The 24,619-nt window shown below is 41.0% G+C and overlaps 2 protein-coding genes across 2 annotated transcripts in view; one reads left to right on the top strand and one right to left on the bottom strand.

Moving 5' to 3' along the window:
- Positions 1–24,619, top strand: part of LOC137298287 (armadillo repeat-containing protein 8-like) — an 801,735-nt gene that overhangs the window by 323,702 nt on the left and 453,414 nt on the right. The gene's annotated exons all lie outside the window — the stretch shown is intronic.
- LOC137298320 (lariat debranching enzyme A-like) lies at positions 1,099–24,506 on the bottom strand. Its single transcript, XM_067830523.1, has 9 exons — positions 24,448–24,506; positions 23,907–24,157; positions 22,743–22,867; positions 15,308–15,388; positions 9,292–9,377; positions 8,425–8,649; positions 7,583–7,657; positions 4,567–4,709; positions 1,099–3,683 (listed from the first exon to the last, which is right to left on the bottom strand). Exons 2-9 carry the CDS (start codon positions 24,101–24,103, stop codon positions 2,810–2,812), a joined length of 1,806 nt encoding a protein of 601 aa, XP_067686624.1. The 5' UTR covers positions 24,104–24,157; positions 24,448–24,506; the 3' UTR covers positions 1,099–2,809.

A 24,619-nucleotide genomic window follows, 5' to 3' on the forward strand; every position in this document is an offset into this window, starting at 1 on the left:
GTTGGCCACATGATGAAGTGAATCAAACTACTCAAGAAATAAATATGACAGGCCCCAGTAGCTATGTCACTTGGTAATGCATCAGTAAAATGTATAAAAGTGATGCATTTGATGGAGCGGACTTACAGTACATTACCTCTTTCATTGATTACAACAGGACATTGTTTTGTCATAACCACTGTCGCACACAACGCTTTGTTCACAATGACATCATGAAATGAACTATTCTAATACCTTTCAGTTTCCTGACAGTAAAACACTCAGAAGATCCAGGCAGAATAGGCCCTCAGCAACCAATGTCATAAGAGGCGACAAATGGGATTCCATGGTCTGGCTGGCTCACTATCTTGGTTGACATGTGTCATCAGTTCCAGATCATGTGCAGATCATGCTCATGTTGTTGATTACGGGATTGTCTGATCCAAACTTCATTATTTACAGACTGCAACCATATTGGCTACCTATTACAAGCATAAAGTACCTCATTATCAAATATGCAACATCTACTGTGTTCAATAGTTAGAATACAGTTCATGGTTGACACGTTCTTTTGGACATATGGAGCCACTGTCCTAATATGCCCTCAGAGTATGTCAGCTGATGTGAGTTTTGCAGCCTTGAGCAAATTTCCTGAAATATCACAGCAAGGGAGATCAGAGAGTGAGTGAGTGAGTGAGTATGGTTTATGCTGCATATAGCAACATCATGGTGTAGGGACACCAGAAATGGTCTTCACCCATTGAACCCCTGTGGGATACAATGCGTGAATTGAACCCTATGAATTCTGGGAATTGAACTGACACCTTAGACGTGGCAAACAGAGGCTTTAACCATTAGGCTAACCCACCACCTCAGGGCACATCAGAAACAGGCATCACACAGTGTACCTATGTACCTGATCTGCCAATAGCTGAAGCAACACTCCCTTTCAGTGACATTGTGCATGCCTGGTTATACTCCAAGCTGGCCAGAGGGTGGAAACAGACATCTGGTCCTGTCAGAAGCTGACATTTGATCTGCTTCTTGTTTGTGTATTTTTCAGAGTAGCATTCCCATGACCACGTTCTGTTCGTAATTGTGTAACACAATACAAAACAATTGATTGTACAGATCATTTTCAAAATTCATAATGTCTTGTTTTATACACTTTGTAACAAAATTTCAAAACCTTTCAAAAGGGCAGTAGCATTTCTGTGCTAATGTACTTACATGTTGGCAGTATCTAAAACATAACAAAACATGTCCTTATACAGTGAAATATATCAAACTATGCAACAAAACAGATAGATTTTAAAAGGAAATATAAATGAATGCATTAAAAATAGTACTTATAATCATCTTCGTTATAATACTCCTGCAATATGGGGCTGGATAATGGAATTGGCTGGTATTACATTCACCTTAAGGGGTCAGCTGGGTAAACATTCACCCCTTGGGATCAGCTGGAATTACATTCTCTTCATGGTGTCAGCTGGTATTACATTCATCCCACAGGGTCACCTGGTATTACAATTGCCCCATTGGGTCAGCTGGTATTACATTCACTTTACGGGGTCAGCTGGGTAACATTCACATTACAAAGTCAGCTGGTATTACATTCGCCCCACTGGGTCAGCTGGTATTACATTCGCACCATGACTAATATCACTTCTTCATTCTTGGAAAGCATGGCTACATGTCAACTTAATCTTCAGTTAACTCAGTCTGACATTGAGAACACAGAAGTGTATAATGAACACAGATAAAATGTGAGGCATATTTACAGTGTCATAAAAGTCAAGGGCATCCATCTTTTTCCTAAGCGTTCATAATTTGAACAAAGAGATTTCACTGAACCAGAACATGATGTGATAAAGTTTCTGTAGACTGACATCTAATTTGTACACAAGTTGACCAAGTTTGATTCATAAGATTCAAAAATGCTTTGACCACCTCACATAAGTTATAACATATACCTAACTGACAAGAGAATACAGCACTCGTTTGTCCACAAGGGATAAGTTATTTGAGTGATCTCCGAGTGTACTTCGTGTGAGAGTTAAGACTTATGCAGGCTGCCCACCTTTACTACCATGTGGAACCAATGAACACTGGCAATGGTGCCAAGTTAGCACCCATGTGAATCTGTGATGGGTATCCAAGGACACTTGTGTCCCACCGTGAACAAAAGTGCAGTATAAGATAGATGTGAAATGCCTCTTGTCAACGAAAGATTATGATTGGTGAGCTTCATTTCATCACAGGATCTAAAGACAAGGTCAAATGAGGCAAACACACCACTCATCAAATTTCATATCTTGAGAAACAATCTGTAATTCAATATGAATAATTAGACCTAAATTGGAGGAGGAAACCCATCATCATACGTCAGATTACACAGGAGATGCTTAAAGTTTGTGAAGGCACAAATGATGGACAACCAGGCAATGCAATAAGCTTAATTTAACTTGAGTTAGGTGAAATAAGAACCTATGATTAATGCATAATTTGGAAAATGACATACTGTTTGAGAAGAACATCACATTGTCCTTTAAGCTAAATGATCAGTAAATTCTTTGTTTTGAGTTTAATAATGTTTGTTTCTAGCCTGATGCGTATGATCTTTCATTTGCAAAACTTGATGCAAGTCTAGTAAAACACTGCAGTAAAATAAAGCCACATAAAACTCAGTTGTCTTGACATATTCTAAAACTAGTTCTTGACTAGTTAAGAACATAAAAATATTGTTTTGACAGTGTAAGTACTTATTTATGAAGATATTTGAACAAGTCCTCGATACCAGTTCTCTACCACTGTCAACTGTGTAAAATCACTGTGAATCTGCCTCATCTTCAGTTGATGAGTACATGCTCTGATTTCTTCTTCTCAGTTTCTTACTTTGTGGACTTATTTCTACATCAGGCACATCTGTCCGTTTGATGGACTTTGTGGAAACAGGTGGGTTGCTGGATATATCTACTGTCTGATTTGAGTCTCTGTCATCTTCTGCAGATGAACTGATAGAGTCACTCTGTGATGCTGAATCGGCATCAATTTCAAACACGCCAGACATTTCAAGTTTGGATAACAAGGTGTCTGATTTGGACAGTTCACCTTTTGAGAGACTCTGTGCAACCTTCACATTGTCCTCATTTTCGCCATCGACAGAGCTGTCCACACTTAACTCATGTCCATTACTACTTTGCATCTTCTTTTGAGCAGAAAGTATTTCACTCAACTCATCTTCTTCCTCGATGGAAATGTCTGTATTGTTTGACAGAATTGAGAGATTCCCTGATGCTAGCTCTGCAGTTTCATTCAGTGACAAGTCTGTGGTGTTCAGACTAAACGAGTCGTTATATGAGGTATCAATACTACTGTTAATGTCACTGCATGTTCCGTCATCTTCGTCATCTTCATTGATGTCATCATCCAAGTCGGCTGGGTCTAGAGATGATGGAACATCGTCATCCCTGATGTGTGAGTCCTTGTCCAGGTACACAGCGTATGGGTCTGTGATGTCCAGCATGGTACACAGAAGAGTAGTCTGGGGGTTGATGACAATGGCAGGACACTTATTGGGGGAACTCATCATGGGGTCATGGACTGGCACTGTAGGTTCAAAGTTGTTGGGCAATGCCAAGTTTCCATCGAAATCTTCCTTAATAGTTTCCACTTCTTGGTCTGTTACCTTAAAATCCCACCTGTAAGAAGAAGAGTGGAGGAAATATGATGCCAAGTTGGTTTATCAACACAGATAGTATTCATGAAATGGGACTGAGGCAAGTGTTTAAGAACAATCTTTGTAAAGATGCTGTAAGAAATTACAACAATTGTAGCCCTAAGATATTAAATACAGCATTGTAATACTCAGATAACTTCATACATGTCATAAGGTATATTTACAGGAACCTGCACAGGTGTCAGATTACACTACCCGTCATTTCTGTTTGTACTGGTGTCAGATTACACAACCTGTCATTACTGTCTGTAGAGGAGAGGGGGTTACACTACCTGTCATTACTGTCTGTACAGGTGTGAGACTACACTACCTGTTATTACTGTTTGTGCAGGTGTCAGATTACACTACCTGTTATTACTGTCTGTGTGGGTGAAGGTTAGAGGTTATGCTACCTGTCATTACTGTTTGAGCAGGTGTATAGCTAAGTTACCTATCATTACTGTCTGAAGAGGTGTAAGGTTTCACTACCTGTCATTACTGTTTGAGCAGGTGTAAGGTAAGTTATCTGTCATTACTGTTTGTGTAGGTGCAAGGATAAGTTACCTAGAATTTCTGTCTGTCCATGTGTAAGGTTAAGTTATCTGTCACTACTGTCTGTCCACGTGTAAGGTTAAGTTATCTGTCATTACTGTTTGTGGAGGTGTAAGGTTAAGTATCTGTCACTACTGTCTGTCCATGTGTAAGGTTAAGTTAGCTGTCATTACTGTCTCTGGAGGTGTAAGGTTAAGTATCTGTCACTACTGTCTGTCCATGTGTAAGGTTAAGTTAGCTGTCACTACTGTCTGTGGAGGTGTAAAGTTAAGCTATCTGTCATTATTGTTTGTGCAGATGTAAGATTAAGTTACCTGTCATTACTGCCAGGTCCTGGCATGTACCGTGTTGAAGGGCTGAGGTTCAGTAGATGGTTGGTCAACTTCAGAATCATCAGCCACTCAGGATCCAGATGGATTTTCAGTGGTTGAGAGGCATCATGAGGTATATCGATAACCTATATGATAACAAAGACATTCAACCTGTTGTTGTTTCACCAGCAGTCCTGGGAACCCATGACAATGAATCCCTGCAGCATGCATGACATGTGGTTTCCATAAACAAAATACTTGAAGAAAAAAGTGGAAAAGCTACTTAAAACTTAGATTTGAAGATAATTGTACTGGGATAGATATATGCATTTTCTATAGCTGTAAATGTCATGTGACAGATGTATCAGTTTTAATAAATTATTGTACAATCAATATAAAAATCCTTTATACTTATTTTACTGGCCCCACCATGTGGAGATACCTCCCTGCTAAACATCGTGGCCAACCAGGTAATGGCACAGGAGGCCGAGCCAAAAACCTGAGAATTACCAGAGACTAGTGCTGTGATGGTCAAAGTGGTGCCAGAAGCACATGTTGCCATGCTGCCTGGGTGGACAGCTGGGGAATGAGAGGCAGTGGTGGGAATGCCCACAATACATTGTCCGTCCAGTCTAGCAGGAAGGCGTCGTAGGCCAGCGCCCTCTGTTCCACCTATCAAGAGCAGAACACAGGCATGCGATTTGTCCTGCTGGACACAAACAGATCCACCTGGAACGATCTGTACAACTGGAGATAATTCTGAATATCTGCTGATCAAGCATCCACTTGTGTGGGGCCAGAATTTGCATTGTACTGGTCACACCAGACGAAAAATTTCCATTTCTTCTGAAGAAGCACTCAGGACAGCGTGCCTTTCCTTCAGAATGTATATCATGGTCACTTGATTGACCAACTGAGGACAAATCACCTCACCCCGGACATATTCCTTGAAGTGTTTGAAAACCAACCACACAGCTCTCAGTTTCAAGACATTGATGTGAAGACTGGGTTTAGCTTGGGACCAGTGTCTGGACACCGACAGACTGGCCACAACACTCCCCCACACCCCCAGAGGGATGTAGTGGCCTAACTCTAAGAGTTGGTGTCAGGATTTATAAAGGGACCACTTTGGAGAGATTCCCAACATAGGCCCACCACTGAAGATGAGGGGACAACCACCCTGCAACTGTGAGACATTTCTCCAGAGCCTAGGGTGAGCACCTGTACTTGCCAAAACTTCTTCTATTGAATGCACATACCAAACGCACACACCTCACTACAGAGATGGTTGCGAAGTTCGTGCCAGTGTTTGGGGCTGCGAGAGGGACGAAGACACCATCTCCAGAACTGTGAATTGCGCCTTGAGAAAAACAAAGTCCTGGGTAGGTACCAGGTCAGGTTTCTTAAGGTTCATGATCCACTCTGGTAAAATCTTGGCTTGCTGGTTGACTTAGTGTGCACAGCAAACAGTCATCCAGGTGAGGGTGACACCTTGAACACCTTTGGGGCTGTGGACATGCCAAAGAATTGATACCCTGAATTGACTGCACAACCCTGCCTGTTCTTCACCCGGTATACGCTCTATTGCAGACTTGTCCAGCAATGCCTGAATCTCGTCGTGCAGTATACCCACCATGGTCGACATGAAAGGTTTACAGCACCCAATAGTTTCGTGTTGCCTTCTCCCACTCCGGCAGGAACAGACAGAAATGACCATCCACTGGGACATGAGGTAAGATGACATGAGTAGTCCCCATCTTCCCCCTGCCACAGTCCCCTCCCCATAACCGAGGAAAGGCTCCTGAGAGCTAGACAAAGAGGCCTGTTCCTTGCTCTTACATGTGGCAGGGGCAGCTCTTCCTCCTCCTCCTGCTGAGCGGCACTGTTGATGCAGCACGCTGTAATGAGTCCCATGTGATGAAACGTCACCCATGCAATCTCCAGCTCCAGGGTAGACCTCTGAATTGGGGACAGGTACACCCCATGGACCACTACCCATATCTGTTGCATGGCATTCTGGTAAACTTCCTCGATAGCACGGTATGCTTGTTGCAGAGGGGTGCCCGGCTAGGTGGAATCAAATGCCCTAGTTTGGCAGTCGTAGCTGCACGAAGGAAACTGAGTCTAACAAGAAGGTGATCAAAGTAAATACACATTCATCCACCACTTATCATGCTAAACTTCCCGACATGGAATAGCAACATGTGCGTAAACCTTAGAAAGTGAGTGCAAAAGCTAATACAAAAGGCACAGTAATGGCTGACTAAGAAATAGCTGACTGCAAAGTCAACAGAGCATTCTAAAGAACGAATGAAGACCATACATACAGTAGTTGAAGACTCAGAAATTGTTGTTAAAAGTATTCACCAATTCAAACACATGTTAACATGACGAGTGGCAGCAGAAGGAATGATGATAAGAGCTTAGGCGGTTACGTAGTTGGCCATGCACAGGTGGTAGGGAGGAAACTCCATGTGGTGATGGTGGTTTTCTTATGGATAGTTGTTTTCTTTTCATTGATCAAAGAAATATTGTGCACTATTCACACAAACATGAAACACAAAAAATTAAAAAAAACCAAAAAGGCAACGGGAGGTAGGGCAACAAAGGAGTTGTATAAGATACCCATGATGTGTTATACAAGATTAACCACAGATGCACAACTGACAGACACCTGACACATGCTATACAAGATTAACAGACGTGTTACTGACAGACACCTGACACAGGTGTTGTACAAGATTAACAACAGATGTCTTACTGACAGACAGCTGGACATATCCATGTCCTGCATTTGATATGGGACAACAGATACATTGCTGACAGACACCTGACACATGTTATACAAGATTAACAGACGTGCTACTGACAGACACCTGACACAGGTGTTGTACAAGAGTAACAACAGATGTCTTACTGACAGACACCATGTCCTGCATTTGATACGGGACAACAGATACATTGCTGACAGACACCTGTCACATGAGTTATGGATCATAAGATACAAAGGTTACACAACCTGAAGAAACTTTCTCTTTGGAAGACACTTGTCAAGTGAGAGGAATTTGGTTGTCTTTTCTGCTCCATCCACTGCCTGAAACATTCAAAAGAATCAGTTCTTTAACAACATCCATGTATGAATAATATTTGTGCCATCTTTCCAAATAAAGACAGCATGGAAATGGTACTTGAAAGTACACATTGTAAGCATGTGACAGAAGCTTTCTCTTCTGTAACTGTCTGCATGTCAGGTGAGTGGAACAAATGATGGTGGAATGACTGTCTCTAGATGTAACAGTAGCAGCCTACCTAGTGTTGAACTAGTATTGGTGAGATGATGTAGCAGCCTACCTAGTGTTGAACAAGTATTGGTGGGATGATGTAGCAGCCTACCTAGTGTTGAACAAGTATTGGTGAGATGATGTAGCAGCCTACCTAGTGTTGAACAAGTATTGGTGAGATGATGTAGCAGCCTACCTAGTGTTGAACAAGTATTGGTGAGATGATGTAGCAGCCTACCTTGTGTTGAACAAGTATTGGTGAGATGATGTAGCAGTCTACCTAGTGTTGAACAAGTATTGGTGAGATGATGTAGCAGCCTACCTAGTGTTGAACAAGTATTGGTGAGACGACTGAAGCAGCCTACCTTGTGTTGAACAAGTATTGGTGAGAAGACTGTAGCATCCTACCTAGTGTTGAACTAGTATTGGTGAGATGACTGTAGCATCCCACCTTGTGTTGAACAAGTGATGGAGAGATGGCTGTAGCAGCTTACCTTGTGCTGAACAAGTATTGGTGAGATGACTGTAGCATCCCAACTTGTGTTGAACAAGTAATGGTGAGATGACTGTAGCAGCTTACCTTGTGTTGAACAAGTGCTGCAAACTTGACATGGAGATGAGCTGAGAACCAGTAGCTGGGCTGTAGGAGGTGAAGCAGCTCCTCTGCAGGGGGACTGCCCAGTGTGTTTGTCTCAATTTCCTCCCTGAAGAAACTCTTCTGTCTCACAAGGCCATTCACATCCCCAAAGTGGTACACACCCCTGGGCCAGTCATGTGACAAGAATATGTCAATGGGTCGAGAAACCTGGAAATTTGTATTCGTCTCATCAACACAATTACATGCATCAAGAGGACATGAGGCACAGGCTTGTAACTAGATGTATTCATCGCATGTGTGGTACCTTACGACAAATGTCGTCTGTGTCCTCAGCAAGGCCATCAATGACTGTAATTTGTTTTATCAAAGCCATCACTTGACCTCTGAGGTTGGATTGTTTCAGTGCAATATAGTATTGAAGACATGTTGTCATGTACAGCAATCCCATAATCTTCAGTGTCAGATAACCCTGTTTATTGAATTTTAAACTAAACATGCTTGAGATATAAACTGATAGAAATATCAGCACTTATTGGTTACGAGTTTATTCTACCTGTGCCATTTTCCCATATACCTATTCAATGATATTGGAGAACATACATCACTATACAGAGTCAGAGCTGCAGTGTTTGAGTGCACATCAAAATGTACATGATTTTGGAATGTTTGGACTGACTGCCTGGCAGCAACTTATTTTATAAAAACAGAGCACTTCTATGCCGAACTATTTAATCCCATTCCAATTTATTGTAAGTTCCAAAGGTAATACTGTCCGAATGCCTGTGGAAACACTAGGTGGCATATCTGCAACCTGATGATTCTATGTTATGCATTTTACACAAAGCTCACCTGTTTAAATCGAAACACATCAAGGTTCCGAACATGGTAGACAGACCTCTTTGTAGATTCATTATAAGGGGGTCTTTCAAAGTGACCTAAACAAAACAATGCATATTTGATCATGGCAAAACTAAACCCATCACTATAATTCAGCTATATTCCCAATTTTGTTGCAGGGTCAAGTTAAAAACAAAACAAATCAGTGTCATATCATTGTTTAGTAAACATAGCTCTTTTCCTGTAAGGGAACAAAAGACACAAAAGAATAAGCACTGTCACTAAGGCACATAATCCCTGGCTGGAAATGATCAAATCAAACTTAAAAAGGAATGAAAGTGAAGGTCATAGTAACATGACCTATCAACCTCTCTTGATATCTTGCTCTGATATATGCACAAATATGTATTTTCAAGACTCACTTTGACCTTGACATGACTGTCCTAGTGTATGAAATATGCAAAAATACTAATAAATAAATTGCTTATTGAAAAACATTTAAGGAATATGTTGAAAGTCTCTGAAGAAAATCCAGTAAAAAGTGCTTGAGATATCTAGCTGACAATCTTAACATGCAGTGTTGATGTGACCTTGACAATTATGTGAAGGTCACACAAATTGACTGGGCCCTGCACCATCCCTATATGAAGCTTGGTGCCAAATATGAGTGAGTGAGTTTAGTTTTACGTCGCACTTAGCAATATTCCAGCTATATGGCGACGGTCTGTAAATAATCGAGTCTGGAGCAGACAATCCAGTGATCAACAACATGAGCATCGATCTGCGCAATGGGGAACCGCTGACATGTGTCAACCAAGTCAGCTAGTCTGACCACCCGATCCCGTTAGTCGCCTCTTACTACAAGCATAGTCACCTTTTATGGCAAGCATGGGTTGCTGAAAGCCTATTCTACCCCGGGACCTTCACGGGTTGCCAGATATGAAGAATGTCCAGTGAATGGTTCATGAGATGTCATGCTCACAATCTTAACAGACAGGTTAACAAGCTGAAATCTTCGAGGTCTTGCCATGACACCTGCATTTCGTTACACTTCACCACTGAGTCTAACAAAACCTAGCAGGTCATGTCAGGTAACCTTTGAGTGACTTATAACCGTCCAATCAAACGCGAGATGCTTAAATAGATTTAACCAATCAAACAACGGCTACTATTTAGGGATAGGAGGGACTTTCAAAATACTGACACAGATCTCTCCACGAACAAAAATCTGTATATAACACAGTTTTTTTACCCGCAGTATATACGCATTGGGGGTTCTCTTGACATGGTTACCATTAGCTAATATTTCAGCAAGATGACATTATTGAGTATTGCCCAAAACACTACAGAATCACCCAGAAGCAAGCATACGCTAAATAGCATTCGGAATCGTTTGGGTATGAATGTTTTCGAGATAAAAAGTCCAAAAGGTATGTGCGAATGTCCACTTTCGCAATTTGGTAAGCTGTGTTCTGATTGGTCAATCTCAAAGGTTACCTGACCAAAAAATCAGTTATAACAAACACAATTATCACTTATTCATGACATATAATATACATTGCTGCTTGTAAAACCACAAATAAACAAAATTATAAGTGACAAAAAGTGCAATATACAAAAGTGCAATATTTTGTACTTGGGCTTACCTCCCTCAAAACGAAACCCTCGGGAGACCGAGACCAGTCATAGCGGGTGGTGTGCACTCAAGTGTAACAGCGGTTTCTGACTGGCTGATTCATTTGCTGATACACTTAGGGCTCATTGTACAAAAATATGATCTGTTTGATTGGCATTTTAGAAGTATGGTGAGTCACAAGAAAGTAAGATTCTTTATGGACAACAACTTCTTTCATTGTATTTGATGTGTCATTTCAGTATATGGATTCATATACTGTTGTCAAACAAAATCATATACAGTAGAAGAAGCTGTTATCCATAAAGAATGCATACAGAGATGTAAATACATGTTCTCTGAATTTGTGTTCGATCAAATCAAAAATCATCTCAGTGGAGATGGTGAACTACTGCGTGGCTGGAATTATGTCATTCGTTCAAGTGCAAAGCACAACTGTCAAAAGTTTGCACCAGTTTCCGTCAAATCCAGTCATCTGAGAATAATGGCTGTAGTTTGTTTGCTACCAACAGACATAAAAACATGTCATGTGTACAAGTATCACACCTGCCTAATTACATAATTTATTTTGTATATGGCGTATAGCCTGAAAGGTGTTAAGTTCAAATTGCATGTGGTCAATGATTGAAGCTGTGTATTGCATGTTGTCTTTAGCAGACACGCAGGCAGACATATAGGTGTCAATAAACCAGACATTGAGCTTTCTCTGTGACAGTGGCTGCTTACTACAATCAACAAGTTTCTTTATGTAACGAGTACATTATTTAATTGTGTACACAACCAAGATAAGAATACATGACCTCATACTCCGAGCATGGATACTGTTTCAAGCTCCGGAAACCTATTCACTGTGCATGCGTTATGGGCGCAGCACAGCAGAGCTGTTGAAACCAGTTTTCCCCCCAGCGCTGGGGGAAATTTAGTGAATTGTTTGAACTCTGATTTTGCGGGCTGTTTTTCATCGCGTTTTTTTCAACTTTATAGGTTGAATTGGCATTTTGGTGACTTGTTTCTGTAAGTGCATACAGAAAGGTATCAGAATCTGCAAAGTCATGTTTTACGTTGCATGTGACCTTTAAGTGATATGCTCCGAACGACGTTTCAGGATGGTAGGATGGACAGAATGAACGCTATATATCCCTATAACTTCATAGTGGGGATATGACCCGTAAAGGTTCCGTGGTAGAATAGGCCTTCAGCAACCTATGGTTGCCATAAAAGGCGACTAACGGGATCTGGTGATCAGACTCGCTGACTTGGTTGATACGTCCTCAGTTCCTAATTGCGCAGATCAATGCTCATGATGTTGATCACTGAAGTGTCTGGTCCAGACTCGATTATTTACAGACAGCCACCATATAGCTGGAATATTGCTCAGTGCGGGGATATAATAACCTTGTGTTGTTGTGAGGTACATATGTGTGTCATGGGTGACCTCCCTTAGGGAGTGCGTTAATATCACATCAGCATTGTTTCAGCCCTATAGCAATGCTCCCTTAGTGATTGTATTAGATAACTAATTGAACAAACTGGGCATCATCCCAATTTTCAGACAGTAGTATCTCATTGTTATATAACTGTAATTACATGATACAGTGTTCCCAGAAATTATTGAGAAAATCTTTGTTTTTTTTCTAATGATGCTAAGATTGGAAAAAGGGCTTTCACTATGCACTAAACATACTAAATAAGGGAGACAACTCTTGAAGGCTTAGAAGGCAGCTCATTACGTCAAGAGTTATCTCCCTTGTCTGAGCAGACGGCTTCCTGTGTTGACATGGCAGAATTTACAGCAAGAGAGAAAAGAAAGCTCATTCTAGATGATTTTGAAAGGGATGAGGTTGATGCTAAAGTGTTAGCTTGTAGACATGGTATTCCTCTGTCTACAGTATACAGAACTTTGAAGAATATTCAAACAGGAACTGGGATAGAGCACAAAGCAGGGGCAGGTCGGCCTAGGAAATTAGTGTTGTGGTTCGCCGAAGACTTGGGCAGATTGTGAGTAGGGGCAAATTGAAAAGTGTTGAGAACATCAGAAATGAAATGATTAGCAGAGGAAGTCCTCAGGTATGCAATGAAACAGTTAGGCAGGAATTACAGAGACTTAATTGGGTGAAAAAACGGTGAATGCCCTAGCCGTTGATGAAAGATGCACAAAAGGAAAAACGTTTAAACTGGTGTCGGGCTCATGAAAATAAAGATTGAGATAATGTTTTCTTTTCGGATGAAAGTTCTGTTTGGCTTTTCCCTAACTGTGTGAAAATTTGGACCAAAGATACTGTCAAACCTATCTACCAGCGACCAAAACATAGCCCGAAGTTTCACGTGGGGTGGCATATCGGCTCGCGGAGTGACACCATTGTGTGTTTTCACGGGAAAATTGACAAAAGAAAGATATGTTGACATTCTAAATGGTCACCTTCTTCCGACAGCACAAACATTGTATGAAGATGATTGGATTTTCCAGCATGATAATGACCCAAAACACACTGCGCGCTACACAAAACAGTGGTTGTCGGGCAAAAATGTTCAAGTTTTAGACTGGCCCAGTTACAGCCCAGACCTAAACCCAATTGAGAATGTGTGGGGAGTCATGAAGGACAGAATAAACCAAAAGGGACTGAGAACTATTGAAGATATGAAGGCCGAGGTGGTCCAATATTGGGATACCCTGTCACACGATTACCTACAAACTTTGATGGGTAGTGTGCCTAGGCGTATTCAGGCATGCATTGCTGAGTGAGGAGGTCTAACAAAGTACTAAAACAAGACTGAGACTGTAAAAGGATGATGTTTTAACATGTTTATGTAAGTAAAACGCCAGAAGTTAATAAACGTAATGAGTTACATGACGCAACATGATTCTCAATAATTTCTGGGAATACTATACATCTCAGTGTAAATCCCCTGCCGACATTAAACATTGCTTCACTATGTTAAACATCACTTCACTGGTCCTGGTACAGACTTGTAACATACCTGTAAAACATCTCCATTACAACCGTTCAAAGACCTTTGTTGCTGCCCTGTTAATTTGCATTGTTTAAAGGTCACATGCAATGTAAAACACAACTTTGCAGATTCTGATACCTTTAGGTATGCACTTACCGAAACAAATCATGAAAAGCGCAAATTCAGTCTATGAAGTTGAAGAAAAATGTGATGAAAAAAAGCCCGCGAAATCGGAGTACAAACGATTCACTAAATTTCCCCCAGCACTGGGGGAAAACTGGTTTCAACAGCTCTGCTGCACTGCGCCCATAACGCATGCACAGTGAATAGGTTTGCTGAGCTTGAAACAGTATGCATGCTCGGAGTATGAGGTCGTGAGCAGTATTCTAATCTTGGTTGTGTACACAAACAATTAAATAATGTACTTGTTACATAAAGAAACTTGTTGATTGTAGTAAGCAGCCACTGTCACAGAGAAAGCTCAATGTCTGGTTTATTGACTCCTGTATGTCTGTCTACCTGTCTGCTAAAAACAATATACAATAGACAGCTTCAATCATTGACCACATGCAATTTGAACTTAACACCTATCCGACTATACGCCATAAACAAAATAAATTGATTTATGACTCCTTCACCTGAGTCCAGTCTCTGCCACATTATGTAATTAGGTAGGTGTGATACTTGTACACATGACAAGTTTTTATGTCTGTGGGTAGCAAACAAACTACAGCCATTTTTTCGGATGACTGGATTTGACGGAAACTGGTGCAAACACTTGTCAGTTCAAGTCCTGCTTTGTACTTGGACGAATGACACTTTCCAGTCACACAGTAGTTCACCATCTCTGCCGAGATGATTTTTGATTTGATCGAACTCAAATTCAGAGAATGTGTATTTACAAAACCCAAAATCTCTAGGGATAACAACATCTTCTAGCTTAAATGATTTTGTTTGACAACAGTATATGAATCCATACTGAAACGATGCATCAAGTACAATAAAAGAAGTTCATCCATAAAGAATCTTACTTTCTAGTGACTAGCCATACTTCTAAAATGCCCATCAAACAGATCATCTTTCTGTACACACAATGAGCCCTCAGCGTATCAGCAAATGAACCAGCTAATCGGAAGTTGTCGTTACCCTTGAGTGCACAGCCACCAGCTATGACTGGGTTCGGTCTCCCAAGGGCTTCGTTTCGAGGAAAGTAAGCCCAAGTACAAAATATTGCACTTTTGAATCTCGATTGTATGCTTATAATTTTATTTGTTTTTTAACAAGTGGCAATGTATATTAGATGTCATGAATAAGTGATAATTGTGTTTTGATTATGTTGGATTTTTTGGTTGCATGTGACCTTTAATGTATAAACAGTGTTGGTGTGGAAACAGTTTTGATGCACATGCATCCTGATACTGTATAACAGAGATGATAACTCACCTCTATGAAAGTCCTTTCCTTTATAGATTCCTGACAGTCCACCAATCCTGACCCCTCCAACCTGGACAATACCTCCGTAACCTGGAATCAGGTTTTCATGAAGCATGAAGCAGAAGTTCAGGTAATGATGGTGTTTAGTGACAAACATTAGTTGACATCAGGATATTTACACAATAACTAGATCTAAGTTGGCATCATTTACACATTAGTTCAGATGCAGAGTTACCAAATATGTTGTTTTCTGAATAAATTGATATTTTATAGTTATACTGACTCTTGTAATTCAAAATAAAAATTGTTCATTTTCTTTACCCCGTAGCTTAATCTCTGGAATATTCATTTCCTGTCAGAATAATTATTTAATTTTTTTCCTTATCCTGACTCTTGCTTATTATGCTTATCTCCTTCATCTATCTGAACATAGTGGAACACTTGAATCCCTTGAAGTTCCATTCACAAAAGCGGACATAAAATCATTACTCACCCACAAGATGCCTTCCTTGAGCCTGTGCATTTAGGCACGCAAATCAGTCACATGACCTGCCATGCTCTTTACTCTCTCTGAATACTTGCCCGGCACCCGGATTTGCAGGGAAATCCAGAGTGTCATGAGAAGGGAGGACGGCAGGGTTGACCTCTTGAGTGAGGATAAGTATAAAATATGAATTTTAATCAGAAAATTACATATTTTTCCTTATCCTGACTGATGCATATTATGCTTGCCAGAATACGACGGAATCGGTGGTGGGTCATACCACATCCCGGATTCTCTGGTTGTCATGTATTTTATGGCCCTGTAACTCCCCATGGCAACTTGAAACAGCACTGTAGATTTGCAGGGTGGGGTACCATAATTGTCAAAAACTTTTTTCCAAAAGTTTATTTATGACAACTTCCTGTGGTTTTTAGATATGCTATTGTCCTACTAGTTATCTTATAGCAACTTCATCGATTGACGCATATGTCAAGTGAAGATGCAATCACTTTACAAGAATAGCATACAAGTACAGGAATATAATCACTCAAGCTAGCCTGTTCTTAGACGTGCACATGGACTCTGAACAGAGTGGATTGGCATTGACAGGTCACGTGATAAAAAAGGGTGAGATTTTTTGCCAGCGACATCTTCGGTGGCGATATTTCTGAGATAGTCGTTGGCAAAAGTGATTTCCAAAAGCAGCCCTCCATTATAGTTGTTATCAAGCAGTTCCCATGTAAAGCGAGTGTTGATGCTAGGGCTCGAAATTCATGTAGGTTAGATTTTGACAGGTTAAGTTTTTGACAATTATGGTACCCCACCCTGCAAATGTACAGTGCTGTTTCAAGTTGCCATAGGGCTCGAAATTCATGTAGGTTAGATTCTTGTGGTGACGCAAAGTCTGTTGCTTTATATGCTCGTAAAATTACAGTTCTCATCCAAACCAATTTAGTATTCCTTGAACCTTTTGTGGGTGTTACAGTTGATATCAGGATAAATAGGCGCTTGAATTTCTGTCTCCTTGTTTTAGTACGTTGCAAGTAGATTTTTTCAATGCTCTGACAGGATACAAGGATAAATCTTGCATGTTGTTTGCACCGGGTACTGCCAGTAAGGCGAGACAAAGTCAGCTGTAGTCACGTTTGCTTGATTTTCTGTAATACTTGAGGTTATAGCTCTAAAGGTGGAAACACCCACATGTTTTGGTCCCACCCATGACATGCTGAGAGTGTCTGTTGCCCAGGCTTGTGGATCCGGTAACAGGCGATACAAATGTCTGTACAGGTAAAGGTATATTATCAGGGATCCTAATGTCTGTATTAAGAGACGGAATGCCTCAAGATGCAGCATCCATTCTGTTGGAAACGGCTGCAGTAGTTTTGAGTGTCTGCTATGACATTCTTTGCCCCTGGAATGTTGCATGCTTTCACAAACATGTTCAGCTTGTCGATGATGCTGTACAGGTGAAATGTGAGTTGTAACAGACTTGGTGACCATGTTGACCATTGTTTGATTATACAGAATGCTACCGTGTTGTCTCTGTGAACTCTGAGTTTGGCGCTCCTGAGACAACATGCCCAATGCTGTATTGCATTATCACTGTTTTCATCTCTAGGTGACTGATGTGTAGATCCTGCTCTTGTCTTGACCACTTCCCCGAGACTACTTTATTGTCAAGATGAGTGCCCCATCCTTGAAGAGATGCATCTACGAATACAGTAGAATACTTTTATAACGAACACGGATATAACGAACTGACGGCTATAGCAAACTGTTTTAAAAGTCCCGAATAAACCACTATATGTTATCATATAAAAAAGTCGTGAATAACGAATTCTCTATAACGAACTTACCGGCTATAGCGAACTGATTTGCAATCCCCGCGCGTCCCAGGTAACACTAATTAACGGTGTGAATAACGAACTGAGCGTGTCATTGCCAGTTAGCGATGCTCACTTTGAAATCCTCGACAGTTCCAGTTAACACTAATTAATGGTTTGAATAGTCAATTGAGCAAATTCAATCAGTGTCAATTAGCGGTGCTCACTTTGAAATCTGACCAATAAGTTAGACATCAAAACACACACCAGTTTTTACACCCATGTGAAGTTGTAGTTTGCATTATTAACCAATCAGATTGCCGGATGCCGTAAAGCCCGTCGCTGACGACCTAGTTTTGTATACTTCTGGCACAGCAACTCAGAGTTTGGCGATTTAATAGAAAACGACAAGTGCATCCCCTCAAAAGGCCTGTGTATATGCCTCCCACACACATCAGAAATGTGGACAGAAGCTTTTGATACTCATGAGACTTACGATACGATATATTCAATGACAAGTGCGTAGTGACGAGTGACCTGTGTAACATTACTGACTTTGTAGTGAAAAGAACGTAATATGAATGAATGTACGAACTAATTTCAGTGGTCCCTCGTAGTTCGTTATAAAAGTATTTTACTGTAGATGAACTATGCAGTCTGGTTCTATTACCTAATTGTCTCTGTGTGTCCACCAGAGGAGATATGTCTTGAGATAATCTGGTAGAACAAACGGGATAGTGCTGTTCAGCTGATTGTTGACAAATGGGCGTAATTGTACCTCCCCCTGCATGTCAGTGTCTTGGGTTTGGGTCAGTAGACCAGTATCATGTCTACGTTGAATAGTAGATGAATAGTGATATCTAGTTGCAGTCTGAGTTGACAGGGATTTTGATGTATTTGAATCCCGTTGTCTAGGTAGGTAGAAAGCACTGCGTAGACCTCGTTGATGTAGATACTGCAGGATAGGTTTGGTCACTTGAGTAAGCAGCCAGGGACCGATGATATTCCACATGGTAGGACGCTCCACAGGAAGTGACACTCCTTGAACTGGAATCGTAGACATTTTTGTGATTCTTGGTGTATCAGTATGTGCAGATATGAGTCTTGAAGGTCTATGATTACAAGGTAATCTGTTGGACATATCATTCATCGGAGCTGAGGAAGATGTATCATCTTGAAATTTGCAGCTTTGAGTAAATACTCTGTGTTGAATTTCTTCATATTGTATATGAGGGGAAACTTTTCTCTTGAGTTTTTCTCGGGAACTAGGAAAATTGAGGAATAAAATCCTGGCGTGATGTGAGCTTGGTCCAACTCCTCGACGGCTTTTTTGCTAGTAGACTTGTGGCATCATTTACTTTTTCCATCTGGTTGGTCACATAGTTGAACACCATCGGCTCTCGTCAGTGGTGGAGTGACTCGTAACTCTATCTTGTATCCTGCGCAGAACTTGACACACACAGTTTTCCTGTAGTATCCCTTAATTTTCCCAGTACTGTTGGAGACGTCCACCTACTATCGACAGTTCTACAGTAACGGCTGGTGGTGGAAGGTACCAGTCACTCCGAACCTGATCTTCAGTGCTTGGAATCCTTGGTACTTCCAGGGGCATGACCCTGTCCTGAGGTGGTCCTGCTATTTCCTGCAGAATGCCAATAGAAACCTCTTCTGCCTTTGAAGGTAGAAAACTTCACTTGTGCCACCACCAAATAAAATTGAAGCTGCCCAAAGAGTTCTAAGTAAAGGTTTGGTGTACTAAACATGCTGAAAGTAACCCTTGCCTCCTCAAAAGGGTTAGTCCTGCAGAAGTCGACGCCAAGTGCTCCAAGATAAATATCTGGTCTTTCTTTTGTGTCATAAATGCAGACAAGATCATCCAATCTTCCTCTGAGGTTGGGTCCTTAAAGTGTGAGATCAGGCTTTCATTGATGGCTCTAGATTGTGCAAGTTTGTAAAACAAACGTCAGGTAGTTGTATCCATCGTCTTCTCCTCAACCTTATAAGACCTGCTGCGAGACTCTGACATAAGCTTGTAATCTTCGTCTACATCAGGAGCCTTGGTAAACGGTTCCATGCAGTGCACATGGTGCAGGAGAAATTTCTTTGGGGTGAACGTCGGCATATGCTCACCCCGATATTTTGTTGCTTTATCAAACGCTGTATGTAGATTCCTCGGCGATATAGATATAGGTTCAACTGGTGGCATGGTGAGCGTATCAAAATCTTGTTCATCATCTTATCAGTATGTGTGTCATGAGATTCCTTTGGAGGTGATACTAATTCTAAACTATTAGCAATCCAATATGTTACTTCTGTGTCTGGAAAAACAGCATCCCATTCATCCTCGGCAGGAGTCCGTTCGTGCAGGTGAGTGATCCTAGTAACCATCTCTAGAGGAGTTTCTATGTTTTCTGGCAGGTAGATCCCCTGATGAGTAGTCTCGCCGATGATTCCTGTGCACAGGGTTATGATGATCCTCAAAGTCTGACACCAATGAAGATCCATGTGTACGATGACTCGTACCCTGTCTAAATGGGGAGTCTCTATGACTGAGCTGCTTGGAGGTGGTGGATTCTTCACTGCAAACAGACTGTAAACTTGCAGGTAGGTTGTCCTGCGGCGCAGGCTTGGACTGGGTACTGCTATGAAAATTGCTGCACAGGGTTGCTGAGTAGATGACCGTGAAGCTGTGGCAGCCTTCTCTTCCCCGATGCATTGCTCTATCAAGGACATCATCTTCTCCGTAAATTAGGCTGAAGCTGTGCGTTGAACCTAGTGGTTGTGATGGCTGTTTGGGTTGACTCAAGTCCAGAGTCGGAGTAGAAACGGTTGCTGTTGCACTAGCCGATGTAATAGGTCGACTGAAGAATGGAACCTCTGACATTAGGATTGGGGGGTTGTCAAAAACGTCTGCTTCATGTGGTGGGAGTATCTCCGAAGAGAAGGACCTCGACTTCTGTGAAGAACTCGACAAAGTCTTCAAAGCTGGCAATTTCTTCTTCCCAAGCGCTGATGTAGCCTTGTGGTTCTTAGTCTAGGATGACAGCAACTCGGAAGATGATGATCTCTTCTGAATAGAGACGATAGACTCCACTACAGCAGATGACTGCCCCTGGGAGCCGCGAGGCGATTCACTAGAATGATGAATTTCAGCATCAGTCAACAAACAATTACTAGCGCTTGTCTTGGTATTTTCACTCGACATGACTTGGTTATGCCTACAGTTATAATCTTTTGCACGCCAAAGAACACCTAAAATATAACTGTTTAACTGCTGAATAGTTAGATTTTGACAAAGGATACAACGTGAGCTGAAAGAGCAAACATCAGTGCAAAGAGGACAATAGGAATGTGGGTCAGCTGCCGACAATAGCAACGTAAACAAGTTTTTATCAAATGTTATGAAACACACAACGGTGAATACAAGTTAAAAGGCAAATACATTATGTACACTTTGGAAACAATTTTGTTATATACAGATCAAAAATTGAATACAGCTGTAATCTGGTTGATATAAGGCCGAAAAAAGAAACGGATATGTGCTGTATCGGGACCCTGGTGCCCTCACGTCCATCCCCTTGGGCGAATTAGGACAGAGTGAAGGGCATATCAGGTCATGTGACGCTTGTGTGCCAAAAGTGCACGGACTCATGGGTGAGTAATGATGCAGGCTACTCGTGAGTGAGTAATGATTTTACGTCCGCTTTAATGAAGGGAACTTCAAGGATTCAAGTGTTCCACTATGTTCAGACAGAAGGAGACAAGTATAATAAGCATGAGTCAGGATAAGGAAAAATAATTTAAATACTTATTCTGACAGGACATGAACATTCAAGAAATAAACTCATGGGCAAAGGGAAATGAACAATTTTTGTTTTAAATTTTTGGCAAAGTTTTTCAAGTTAGTAAAATCCTTTTTGGCTGAAATAGTTTGCCCACACTGTGACTAATCGTGCATCCAAACGCAGCAGCATGTTGGCTGTGTAGAAGCATGTGAATGGCAACACATGCATCTCAGAAATTTTGCTAAATGCTTGTTGAGAACTGGTATAAAAAAGCAGCAAATCGGTGGTCATACATTTCAACTGACAGAAAACCATGGAAATTAAGCCACAGCTAACAAATCAAGAGAGACAGAGGGCCAACAAATGCCATAGTGCAAGACCCCTGAACTGTTCACATCAAGCTGTTCCAGCATTACAGGCAGATTGGCAGCTCCAAAGACAGGCCATGATGAGGCAGACCACACGTGATGACCACCATCTGCGTACTCTTCATCTGCACAACTGGGTAATCCAGCTACGGAAATGGTGGCAACAGCTCCAAGACGTCATCAGTTGATGTACTGTGCTATGACGTCCACATGCAGCAGGTATCATAGCTCGATGTCCTCTGTGCAGAGTTGCATTGACATATGAACGTCAGCGTAGGTTACAGTGAGGCACTGAGCAAGGACTACATCACTGGCTGGTATGAAATTGGCAGTGAGTGGTTTTAACAGATGAAAGTCAATTCATCATGTTCCACATTGATGGCTGGGTGTGAGTATACCGTTGCAAGGGAGAAAGACTACGACCAAAGTGCATCCTTTTGACAGAGTCTGGGTGATGGTGCAAAGTTCTGGGAACCAGTGTACAGTATTAGCTGCAATACATGGAAACTTGAATGCTTAGAGATATAGAGATGACATTCTTTGACCCCTGGCAATACCATTTCTTTGCCAACAACAACAGAGAACACTTCTACAGTATGAAAACACCAGGCCCAACAAAACACTAATTTTCCATAACTTCTTCAACACCAAGTTCTTCCTTGGCCAGCATACTCACCAGACTCAAACCTAATAGATCAATTGTAGAAACACCTGAATTGCCAGGTGAGACGACGACCATGACCCCAAGCTAACCAACAAGAACTTGCAGAACTAGGAGACATCTCACCACAAATCAAGTGACAAGAGTAAAATATATACCCTGAAAGGATTGCAATGTTACATTGAAGACAACATATCCTAACTGTATGACTTAGTAATGGGAATGACCATTTATTGGTCAAAATCAAGTGACATGTGACTCTGATTGAGATGATTATTGCTACTGTCTCCTGTTTCTAGACATATGCTTCCAGAACTTCTCACCCATGTAGTAAATATTTGGAGCCACCCATCCCCCGTACGGCAGTTCCTGGAGGTAGTTGGATGCTTCATGGTTACCCCCAATGAAGATGGTCAGGACCGGAGCCACCTTCTCTCCAGAATAGTACCTGTAAAGCAGACATAGTGTAAAGTTTTACCTGTGCCCTTTAAAGTTTACTTAAACAGTTTACTTAAACAGCTACAAAAGTCTGAAGCAACCCCATCATCACATTTTACACAAAACCTTTTGCCCCAAAACTTTCCATCAAAATTATCAGATGAGACAATGATATCTGTCTGTTTTCAACATTGATTCTTCAATCTATGCTGAACACAAGCTGCATGTACTTTGAGTTATGCATAATGGCATATGGATGTATACATATGCTATGCTATAACAATGAGCAGGAGAATGTTCCATTTCAGCAGCATTATAAGATGAAACTCACAGTTCAGTGTTGATGAGCATGATGAGGCTAATAGCCACATTAAAACAAAATCAACCTCTTCTAGAATAAACAGATATGTCTTGTTACCACTGAAATATGATTTATGTCATCGAATGACATGAAAATACAAGTTTTATGTTGACTTATGTTGACTTGTACATAAATGTCAATTTTGAACATAGTCATGTTTTCAACAGAAGTAAACTTGCACAAAGGTTCGAGGGTTCGATGCAGTAGGGTAAGAGACGGTCACTAAATGTTGCAATCGCTCAGTGCCGGTACACTGATTGACTTAGTGATTAGCCGCATGTAAACTTAGTGATCAGTGTATACTGACAGAGGTTGGTCACCCCAACCCAGGCTTGCTGACAAAATGTTTATGTTTACATTACCATTAATGGTGTTGTGTAACAAAGTAGTTCCAGCAGAGTTCCACTTTTCTCAAATTCTCAGCCTTTCACACTTAAGTATGTGACAATGACTTTACTTCTATTTTTGGTTTCTCTCTTTGTCTGAACAATCCAGGGACCGGCTGATCCAACATGTCCAAATACCCCTTGTCTCTTAAAACCCTGGTTCCTAGCAACCTCCATTCTTGATGGAATCTCCACACAGTTTTCCCAACACCAGTTTGTATCAACTCATGCACAAATGAGTACTTGGGAAAACATACATGGAGGATAATAACCCAATAATCATGATGACACTATCTCCTTACTTGTAAAAGGTATTGAGCCTCTGATATTTGGGAGGAACGGCCATACAGGGCAGGTCTGCCCTATTGCGAACAGCCTGGAAGTCCCCACATATAAGAAGCAGATCTACAGTTATGTTATTCTTTTTTTCAAGATGCTGGATGGTTTCATAGATCTTGTCAAGTTCACCGTGGCAACAGCCCTCCACTGCAATCTTCATTTTAAGTTTTGCGAGATTCCAGACTTGTCACTGTTGAACTGTGATATACATCCACTGTAAACATATCAGTCAATGCGTCAAAGGTCAATAGACATTTACTGCAGGCCTACAGGTATTGTCAGGTTGCGGAAAGAGCATCAATACTCTTCAAGGGATATTGAAACAACGGTCCCGAAACAACTTTCACACAAATGAAGAAGTCATGTTTATCACGCAATTATTGCTGTTAACAGACATAATAACTTTAAAAAACATATAATGGAACAACACGTATCATAAAATAATGATAATTTCTATAATAAAACTAGATAACTTCATAATTGAAATAAAACGAAAGAACATACATTTAAAATCGAGAAGCCATGCCGCACCGGATATAAGTGCAAATGCGTGATTTAGCGACATTATGTTTACAATTGGAGAATGATAAAGAAATGTTCTTACCTCTTAATAACGCATTGAACATAATGTAAGATATGATCAGAGATATATGTATAATCAATAAAAAAAAGATTT

This window comes from Haliotis asinina, chromosome 10, assembly GCF_037392515.1.
Source record: "Haliotis asinina isolate JCU_RB_2024 chromosome 10, JCU_Hal_asi_v2, whole genome shotgun sequence".
NCBI lineage: Eukaryota > Metazoa > Mollusca > Gastropoda > Lepetellida > Haliotidae > Haliotis > Haliotis asinina.

What these genes read in the sequence shown, in the direction of transcription:
- LOC137298320 (XM_067830523.1), bottom strand. Translation starts at nt 24,103, where the DNA reads ATGAAGATTGCAGTGGAGGGCTGTTGCCACGGTGAACTTGACAAGATC. An exon ending in TCCAAATATTTACTACATGG is followed by an intron (nt 15,389 to 22,742) that starts GTGAGAAGTTCT and finishes ACCTGATTCCAG; the next exon opens with GTTACGGAGGTATTGTCCAG. An exon ending in CAGCACTTGTTCAACACAAG is followed by an intron (nt 7,658 to 8,424) that starts GTAAGCTGCTAC and finishes TGAATGTTTCAG; the next exon opens with GCAGTGGATGGAGCAGAAAA.